The following is a 10,562-nucleotide window of genomic DNA, read 5'->3' on the forward strand; positions in this document are numbered from 1 at the left end:
ATTAACTGCAGCATGGCGGGATCAAGAGACGCCTGGCCGTAATGCTTCCAGCTCTGGGTTCTTATCCTGTGCATTATAAGATACCTCCCTTAGTTAACTCAATCTGACTGCATGACTGTGCTCTAAGTACACTGTGAAATTAATCCAATTAAAAATGGTACTAACACCATCGTTTGGGGAAAGTTGTTTTTTGAAATGGGTAATCTATAAAGCTGGGTTAGGATATGGCTGCATATTGAGACTGTCCCTATGAAAATTTAAAATGGCTTTGTTAATATCCACTTTAAATGATTATTTGGATTAATATTCTTGAGTTTCCATGAACACAAACTAAATTATACTGTAAAGAAAATCCATTTGTTTTCACTGGCAGTAAGGAATAATTTCTTATGCAGAATTTCTGCCTCTTATTTGACTGGCTTTCTAAACATTCCAATTTAGGTTCTTGATGAGTTGAGAATAAAAGATTTCCCTATTCTAAACTGAAAGATTAATTACAGAACAAAGATTATCTATGAAGAAAAATGTTACTCCTCGCCCTTTACTGATGTTCAGAGAAAGTGATTAGTTAGGGGTCTAATGAAACCCAGAGCTGGATTTGTAGGGAAGGTTAAACCACATCTACCTTTGCTGACACCTTGCTGTTCTGGCTTGTGGAAAGAGCTCTGGTTTAATTGAAACAATGTGGGAACCTAACAGAACATTCTCCCTGTGCCAACAGTTTCTGAAGCACCGGAAAGCATGACCTAGAGGGACATGGGGTTTCACAACAGCTGACAAAATTGTGTTATAAGGCTGCAACATAGCAGTGTCATGCAGGAGGAAATGGCATTGTGGACTCAGCAAGATGGTGATTCTCACAAAGGGTTGAACCAATGCAAAGACTTGATTTTTTTCCCCAAAATGCTGTGAATATTCTAGTGTCCGCAGGCTGAAGAAATGGGCTGACAAGCTTGGGGCCACCCAGATGGAAAGCAACTTGGCAGAACCCAGGGGTCTTGGTGGACATCAGGTTGAACATGAGTTAGTGATGTGCACTTGCCACAGAGGGTGAAAGGCTCTCCAGGTGGGGAGAGCCCCACCTAGGCTGCATTAGGCAAACAGCTTGAGGAAAGTGATCCTTCCACTTTATTCAGTGCTGATGAGGCACCATGTCCAGTTTTAGGTTCCTCAGAAAAGACAGAAAGGGACACACTGGAGAGAGTCCAACAAAGGGCCACAAAGATGATGAAGGGGATGGCGCATCTCTTACAAGGAAAGGCTGAGAGAGCTGGGACTGTTTCATCTGGAGAAGAGAAGGCTCAGGGGGAATCTCATTAGTGTAATAGATATGTGAAGGCAGGGTGCAGAGAAGACAGAACCAGACTCTTCTCACTGGTGCCCAGGGACAGGACCAGAGGCAATGAGCACAAACTGAAATACAGGAGGTTCCCTCTGAACCTTTTCACTGTGAGGATGACTGAGCACTGGCACAGGCTCCTCAGGTTGTGGAATCATAAAATCATAGAATATCTTGAGTTGGAAGGGGCCCATAAGGATCAAGTCCAACTCCCCGCTCCTCGCAGGATGACCTAAAGCTAAACCATATGACAAACAGAATCACTGAGATGCTCCCTGAACTCTGACAGGGTTGGTGCCATGACAAGTTCCCTGGGGAACCTGTTCCAGTGACCAACCACTCCCTCAGTGAAGTTTTTCCTAAGCCAAATCTGAACTTCCCCTGATGAAGCTTTGTTCTGTTTTCTCATGTGGTATCACTGGTCACCGGAGAGAGGAGTCTCCATCCCCGGAGACAACCAAGTCATCTATCCAGAGTCTGGGCCAACCTGCCCTAGCTGGCCCTGTTTTGAGCATGGGCTTGAAGCCGACGACCTCAACAAGTTCATTCCAACCTCAACTATTCTGTGATTCTGTGACTTACAATGTTGTTGAATGACCAATCTACGGGTTCATGCTAAAAATTCTTCTGCAACACAATGGATGCCTTTAACAGTCTATGCCGGTCTTCCCCATTTCATGTCCGTTTACCCCTTTTCAACATTTCACTCATCACTCTGCCTCCACAGGATCCTGCCCATCGAAGCCTCCAACCCAATCCTTACTCAATCACATTTCAGGGCTGAATCCATCCTTGCCCACCACCCTGTGCAGAACCTGACTCTCGCGACAAGGTGCGACACCCGTATGCGGTATAGCAGTTGTGCCAGGCCTGCTGGAACCGGCCATGTTCCTGGAGGAAAGGGGCCACCAACCGGGACACAGCACAGGGGCTTAGGGCCACAACCCAGGACACCCCTTAGGGAATGGGGCTCGGCAACGGCCGCGCCAGGGCAGGGCACTCCAAAGGCCCCTCGCTAGCTGGGTACTCGCCACGCTCCCAATGGCCGCCTCGCGGAGGGCGGGGCTTGGCCCACCTGACGCGTTTCAAACGGGCCAACCGCCGGGCGCGGAGGGAGGGCGGGCCGGTGCGCAGTCCCGCCTGGGACTTTAAAGCGCCATTTTGTGCCGGGCGGGAGGCTATCGATCGTCGCTCCCCACCGGGCGGGAGGGTGCCGGGGTGCAGTGAGACGGCGGGCGCTCGGCGGCGGCCGGGCTGCGGCCGACTCCTCGTCCCTGCTCCGCTCTCCCTTCTCAGCATCTTGTACCCCGCCCGCCCCGTCCCTCTGCCTCCATGACCCGCAGTAGGAAGCAGGCGGCGCTGGAGAGAGGAGCCGGGAAGATGAACCAAGAGGCGGGGAGCGCCGCGGCGGCTGCGGGAAACCAGGCGGTGTCGGCGGAGACAGCCGACGGCGGAGCGGCGCCCGCTGCGTGGGGGCTGGAAGGGGGGGCGGAGAAAGTTGTGTACTCGCGTTCGCAGGTCTCCTTCGCCGGCACCAAGGCATTGGGCGACGCCCTCAAGCTCTTCATGCCCAAGTCTACAGAGTTCATGAGCTCCGACTCGGAGCTCTGGAACTTCCTCTGCAGCCTCAAGCACGAGTTCTCCCCGGTCATCCTCCGCAGCAAGGACGTCTACGGATACTCCTCCTGCCGAGCCGTCGTCCCCGATCCGCCTCCGCCCTCGGCGGAGCGACCCCGCCGCCGCGTCGGCAAGCGGCGCTTCCCCGCCGCGGACGCCAAGCGCCGGGCCGCGACGGCCGGTGGCAGCTCCAAGCGGCGGCGGCGGCGGCGCCGCAGGAGGGTACGGGCGAGGCAGCGGCAAGCGAGGGCACCGGCGGCCACCGACCCCTGTGGTGGTGGGGAAGAGGCGGCGTTGGCGTTGTGCCGGCCGTACGAGGAGGCGGACAGCGAACGGGACAGCCAGGCGGGGGGCACCGCTTGGGAGCCCTTCGGCGGCAAGTCGCTGGAGGAGATCTGGAAGGCTGCCACCCCCAGCCTCACCACCTTCCCCTCCATCCGGGTGCGGGGCAGCGTCTGGAGCCGCCGGAGCCTGGCGGCGGCTCAGCGCCGAGCGCAGCGGATCCTCGGCGTGGACCTGTCTCCCGTGGTGCGGGTGCGCCGCTTCCCCGTGGCGCCGTCCTGAGACCGCGAGTGGGTTGGGGTGGGGGGATTGACCGGCTCCTCACCTTCCCTGCGGTGCGGATAAAGAGACCGATATCAGTCACCTGTTTACATTGCTTTTGTCTGGATCGTGTTCCGCTGCTGCACTTTATGGCCCGCTCTGGCGGGGGCCGGACCCCCAGCCGCACGGGGGGCGGCTTGCCGGGCCGCGCAGCCAGGGCCTCGGCCCGTCCCCGCCGGGGCGCAGGGAGATGCGAGGGACCCTTCGGCAGGTATCACGCGTGGGGACCAAGTTCCACTTTTTTTCTCTCCCATTGGGCTACCTCACTGGTCCAGAAGTCCACCCAAGAAGTTATTTTCCAAAGGAACTTACTTTCATGCTTGTATAATAAAGCACCATCTGATTCTTGGTAATTTTCCCGTACCCTTCCCGTTCTCCCTTTTCCGATGGGTTATGTATGCTTTGTGGTGTTGCACTAGTATGTGCTCAGGGTATTTTGAATCCCAAGCATTCCCAACTTTAGGTTTACTCTGGTCAAGGGTGCATAAGGAGTGGAGGTTCAGGACTTGTGGCTATTCTTGATGGTGCAAAAAACTTTAATTTCATGGGCTTAGTGATATATCAAGTTGTATTGCGCAGTATAATTGTTACACTTTTGTATCTAAAGTCATTTTTAAAGTTTTCTAGTTGAACCAAGTATTTGTTTTTATTGAGCACCTAAGGACAGAATCATTCTGATAGTTTATAACCCTGTTTGGGGAAGCTCATCTGGTCAGCCTAAGTGAACTTAATAAAAGTCAAATAACAGTGGCGTTTCAGTTCAATGAAACTGGATAGGGACAGGTTCCTCGGTGAAGTACACAGTCTAGGCGCTTGATGTAAGCGTACTTAGAGTTTGTGAAGAATGTTTCTACTTATCAGAGTGATGTATAGGTGTCTGAAGGTCAGCTATGATACGATGTTGGTGCTCATAGCCAGAAGTGGGTAGCTTGCATGACACAAATATCACACTGAAGTGCCTCTCTCTGCAGAAAGAGCAAGACTTGATACCTGATCTCTTCATCGCAAAATAGTGCTGGTTGTTATCCCATGACTGTGAGATGATTAATGATGGGTAATCATATTTAACATAATTACTTGCATGCAATTATTTTTATAAACCTTTCCTTGGTTTCACAGACACTGATGCAAAACTCATGATGTAGCTTGATTATTTTGACAGAAAAATACCATGTTGTCATTCTACATGATAAGCAGTCTCCCTTTAAACTGATTTATTAAAGGCTTTCTTTAGGTCTTGTGCCTTGCAGTTGGTGCGTGAGAAGCAAAAATGTGTGTGAGGGAGAATGTGATTTATTTTCTGTTCCTTAAGAAATAGTAGGTGATAGACTGTTTATGTACTTGGTATCCTGGTAGTTGAGGCTGACTAACCAGCTTCTGTGGTAGAACAAATGACTTCACAACTTGCTTATAGAATGGTTTGGTGACTTAAAATTTCTGATGTCTCTTGATTGCTTGCATGCTGTTGACAGAGGCAATAAGATAGTTTGATGTGTGGAGGCTGCTTGTAAAAGCTTGGTAGTGCTAACCTAGACCAGCCACCTTCCTCTAAAACCTGTTAATAGTTTTTAGTTCTTGTTTAGCAAAGCTGCAAAGTTCTTATTCTTCCAAAATAAAACTTAATCTATTCTATATCCATCAGGCTTTTGAAACTGTTTACATAACGTTAGGCTGCCTGCTGATTGCTGCAGTAGTGCCACGTCACATTTCAGAAGTGAATTAAGAAATGGAAGTTCAAGGGTGTGTATTATCATGCTGTTTCTCTGGCTAGCTATAATACCTGCTTAAATGTGAAGGTGAAATTGTGTTGATGTAAAACCCAGTAAGATAAGCTGCAGCGTGACCAAATGCCAGGGCTCCAAGTATTTCAGTTCTCACCTTCCACATTGCATTCAAAAATGCATGTTAAGAGTATTGTTATTAATTCTTGAAGAGTCTTGTTGATTTCAGTGCCCCTACTGTTGGGTTATTTTTATAGTATTCTTTTGAAAGACCTGCCTGGAAAGATGGTAAAATATAGGCAGTTGTCTTGTGCAGGTTCTTCAGTTAGCTCATAAACAGGCACAGGATGGGCTAGGTCAGATTTCAAGGGCAGAGTTAGGGCTGCCAGAGGTATGACATGGGAGACACTGTATTAAATTTGTGCTGCCTTCTTTGGAACCTTATCCCCAACTGTTCTCTGTGGGTACAAAATACAGTGAAGTAACTTTATTGAGTGACTTCTTGTGTGGGCTGTATGTGTAAGGCTTGCTTATTTTTCTCCTGGTTGTGCTTTCACTTCTTGGTTTTGAAGTGCAGCTTTACTGGGGGGTATGGTATGGTTTGCTGATACCCTGTTAGCAAGTTGGATTGAAGTTTCACTGTAGTCTAAACTTCTCTGACAGCTGCATTTACAGGTTCTTAGCTATTTCAATCTGAAGTCAGTTAAGAGGGGGAAATCTTTAGTCAGGTTTTCTGGCAAATTAATGTGTTGAAATAGGTCAGCAAAGGATCTGAGAACAGTGTGGCATGTGGAAGCTAACTGTTTACAGGGAAGCCAAGAGAGCTAATTTCATTATTGTTTTCATGGCAGTTTGTGGCAATCCAGGACAGGATTATTTTCCTTTCAAACCTCTGCTCATCTGAGGAAGCTAAATAATCAGAAAACTAGTCGATTTTAGATTTGGACAGGTTAATACTTACTGGCTTTTGTTTGACTTTTTAGCTGTAGACCAGAGCCGAGGAAGTTTGGAAAGAGGCACACAAAATTGCTGCAGCATTGAGTTAGATAGTTTTAAGCATGGAAGCCTTAGGGTTTATTCTGTGTAGAGGGCTAATAATGTTATTGTGCTTTACCTATATATATGCTGTTGGAGAAGGTGTAGTGGCTTAGATGGACTTCTGGTCTGACTCCCTGTGGTTGTTCCTATGCACACACTGAGTGGTGTGAGAAGTGTGATTTGCCTGATTTAACTTGGTGGTTTCAACATCCTGTCATATGGGGCTCTTTCTGAGACTGACAGAATGCAGGCCCAGAATAAATCCAGTGTACAATGCCCAGTCTAGTTCAGTCAGCAAGGGTGGTTTCATATTAAACAGGAATCTTGTGGTAAATTCTCTTGCCAGACTTCTCTTGCAGTAGCTGGTTCCTTCACTTATGAGCTCACATCATACAATGGCTTTGTGTACTGGAAGTTGTACTACTTCCTTTACCAAATCTGAATTTTCATCCAGTCACTCAAAGGTTACTGACCTTCAAAATGCTACCATGTCAAAAAGAGTTATCTGATGGCCCCAGATGCCAGGGCAGAAGCTTAGACCATTGTATCTAGTGTGTTGCCTCGTGTAGGTTTTATGTTCAAGAGTCAGTGCCTTCCTGTTTAGGACTGAAGCTCATAAGAGGAGAAAGCAGTGCCTTGCAAAAAAATTTCATGTATTCTAGCATTGCATTGAAGTTTCCACAACGAAAGGACCAAAGATTACAACTGGTCCTTGAAACCATCTATTGCTAAGCTGCAAAAACCAAACTTTGTATATGCCCAAACCTCATGTGGAGCATGTTGTGTATGTTTGGCAAAGGCAAGACTTGTGGTACTTGGATTTTGCTCTGAATGGATAGGGGATGTTGTGTGTATCTGCATTTCCTTGCCTATCCAAAGCAAAGGGCAGAGTGAATCGTGTTTACAGATTGCAGCTATGATCCCAAATAATTTTACACTTACTTCAACAAGGCAGGGTCTTGGCCTTCTCATGCGATTTAAAACAGTCTATCAGTGCTGAAATTTGAGTCCAAGGTTCATATGCATGTGAAACCAGTAGTACTGAAAGCATCTCCTCTTTCCTTTTGGCCCAGTGGATTGAAACAGAATAATTCAGATTTGTATGAAAGATTTGAAAACACTGATTTTGGGTTGAACAGAATGTTTTCTTTGACTTGAGATGCTCTGATTTTGCTTGTATCCACAAATATAGGAGATCTGGATGCAAAGGGCTAAATTCACAGAGAAAGTTGCTTCACAGGGATTCATATCAAATGAGATAATAGGTAAGAAATCCTGGACTTTTAGAGACCCAAATTCCAGTTCCCCCTCTTGGAGAAGGAACTTTGAAATTCTGAATCTTGAGGACTGTGTTATAACAGCTTGAAACATTTCACTCTGTACAGTAATATTCACCAGCTAAGAGAAAATTCCTGGCTATTGCATTTTTTAGGAAACACCTTACTTCTTCATCCGCTGTTTATTTTCTGTGAGCATAACTGCCTTGGCTGAGGAAAGACTGAGGCAGACTTACTCCAGAGTGTTCTGTGGTATGGACTTTGCTTGGCAGGGACTCCAAATGTGTACTGCTCGTGATGATTTGCTACCAAACTATCATGAGGCATCCAATAATTATGTTAGGCCAATGAAGGAGAATTTTGGAACACTTCTTCTTGTTAATCAAGGCAAAGGCATTTTTCCATATTGTAAGAATAAAGCATATTTCCTTAATACTACAGCCTAATTATCTTTATGGAATTACCAAAACCTTCCAGTTCTTCTCATTGCTGCCATTTTCTTATGTAAAAAGACTTGAAAATCCAACGTTAATATCAAGAATAACGAGTCTCAATTATTCATTTATTTACTGTGAAACTCCCCAGAAACTGCTAAGAAAACCTTGACATTATCAGAGATGGAAAAATGAGCCTTCATTCAGGCAGGTCATTTTTACTCAAACAGGTGTGCAAGATGCCCAGCCAAGCAGAAAGCGTGTGGTTCTCTATACTGTCCATGCGCCTGTAAGATTCCATTCCAGTTCTCCTTCAATCTCGTTATTTGACGTTATAGAAGATGAGACCTAACAGCGTTGAAGTTAAACCACTGCCACACGGAAAGCCCTATCCCTTGAACTGCTCTGATCATTCTGGGTTTTTCTCCTCATTGCTACTTCAGAAACACAGATGAGCTCCAACTGCTCTCTTTTCCTAGGCTAGTTCTGAGGAGCGAGATAGTGAGCATAATGTAGATGGGAGGTGAAATTATTGCTCTAAAAGACAGTTATTTCTGTGTGTGTGTCTTGTGTGTAGCTGGTTGCTGCTTTCCACCTCCTCAGTCTTCACTGCCTTTGCCTTCAGCCATCTGTAATTGCCTGTTATTTTGCTTGTGCATCAGAGCAGCCTATATATCAGTTTATGTTGCCCAAGCCAAATCAACTTGCTACAGGATGACCTGTGAAGATGGAGAAGACATGTTCACAAGTGCACGGATTTATACAAAGTGGTATGCTAACCTTACCTTTGGGCAGCAGTGGACTTTACTCAAAATGCCAGATGCTGTTTCCAAACAGATGGTATTTCCTGGATGAGAGGTAGGAAACCAAACTGAAAGAACCTGGTGTGATGATTCCTTGTGATGGAGCCTGCATGAGCCAAGATGCCTTTTCATAGGCTTTCTGAAAAGGAAGTTTCTTTCCATCTCCCCATGAATCTATACACTTAAACTCTAAAATGAAGGTGCTATGTTTTTGTAGCTTGTTGCCTTTTTTTTTGTTGTTGTTGTTTTGTACATTCCAGGTTTGTTAAAAATAATTTATAACTGAACTTGTCCCATGGCTCCTTAAGATAAGTGGTGAACGATGAGCATGTGATTCTAAACTAACTGCAGTGTCAGATTGTGTAGGAAGCTGACACAACACATTGCACCCCCTCTAAGGACATCTGTCTCCTCGACTACAGGGAGATGGTGGCACAGGTTGGGACCAGTGATACAAGTTTTTTTGAAACAGCAGAAAGAGGGGGTAGGGCATGGACTGAGTGGTACTTACCCTTCACTCTACCCAAGCTCCAGTGTAAGGTTCCAAATATCAAGGATTTCTGAATTATGCAATATATATATATATATATATAGCAAAGACTAAGTATTATATGTGATATATGTAATAATTGATGGAAGCTTGTAATTGATATTTGTGTGCACACACACAAACGCACTCATACCTCTTTGTCATTAAGACAACTTTTTTTCTAGTTTTAATTTGTCCGATGCCATTGTATCCCATATATATTTTAAATATGCCCCAAATTTCCATGCTACACAGGATCAGTAAAACTGTCCCACGGCCACAGCAATCCTTCCTGGAATCTGTGTTGTTATCTCCAATTATCCTATCCAGAAACCACTTTCCAGTAAGATTTCTGTGGACTTCTGCCTTGTGTTGAAGCTACTAATATAAAAAGTTGTGGCATACTCTTCCACTTAGTGCCTGCAGTCCTGGGAGATAATGAGGGGAATTTCACTCCTCCAGAGGAACGGGTATCAATTTTTTTCTTTTACTCTTCCAGTGATAGTTTGATAGAGGAAGCAACTGGGGACAGGAAATCTTAAAGCCAATCTTTTGTCTTAGCTGGAAGACTGAAGTGCTGTTCCTGCTGCTGTTGAGTGGCCATCAGTGGGAAGGGTCAAACAGCTCAGGCACAAAATGCCTTCCACTTAAGTGCTTTTTCCAGGAAGAAACCTCTTCCTGTGAAGGCACGGGAACAGTGCTGTGCTGAGTCTGAGTGGGCTTTGATGTGGCTGTAAATGTCAGGTGTGATTTTCTTCATATAAATTCTCAGTTGTTTGTACCTTAGCTTATCCTAAAAAATAGACAGCTTTTCTTTTCATCCCAAGGCCTTTTAAAGAACTCAAAGTTTGAATCTTTCAAATGCTGCCTGTGCTGTTCTTCTTCTCAAAGATGCATCCATTGCTCAGGAAGTTGTGTGTGTGTGTAACATAGAATAATTCAGGTTGGAAGAGACTTAGGTTAACCTGGTGAACAGCATCCTCTACAAGTGAGCACAGATGAATGATGTCTTGAAAATTGGTCCTTTAAAGACATCCTAAGTACTCTTCTTAAAAAAGATGGTGAAGAAATAGAGAGGAGATTTAATCAGAAACAAGAATGGGAGGGAAATATCCTGGGTTGAAATCTACAATGAAAAAGTAAGATACCAATCTTTGATATTCTAAACTTTATACATAATGACATTAGAGTCATTTGGAGC

At 45.6% G+C, this 10,562-nt stretch overlaps 1 protein-coding gene across 1 annotated transcript; it reads left to right on the forward strand.

Moving 5' to 3' along the window:
• Nucleotides 1-2,504: 2,504 nt before the first annotated feature.
• CCDC71L (coiled-coil domain containing 71 like) lies at nucleotides 2,505-8,028 on the forward strand. Its single transcript, XM_034062933.1, has one exon. It carries the CDS (start codon nucleotides 2,672-2,674, stop codon nucleotides 3,518-3,520), a length of 849 nt encoding a protein of 282 aa, XP_033918824.1. The 5' UTR covers nucleotides 2,505-2,671; the 3' UTR covers nucleotides 3,521-8,028.
• The last annotated feature ends 2,534 nt before the right edge of the window (nucleotides 8,029-10,562 follow it).

Source organism: Melopsittacus undulatus, chromosome 5, assembly GCF_012275295.1.
Source record: "Melopsittacus undulatus isolate bMelUnd1 chromosome 5, bMelUnd1.mat.Z, whole genome shotgun sequence".
NCBI lineage: Eukaryota > Metazoa > Chordata > Aves > Psittaciformes > Psittaculidae > Melopsittacus > Melopsittacus undulatus.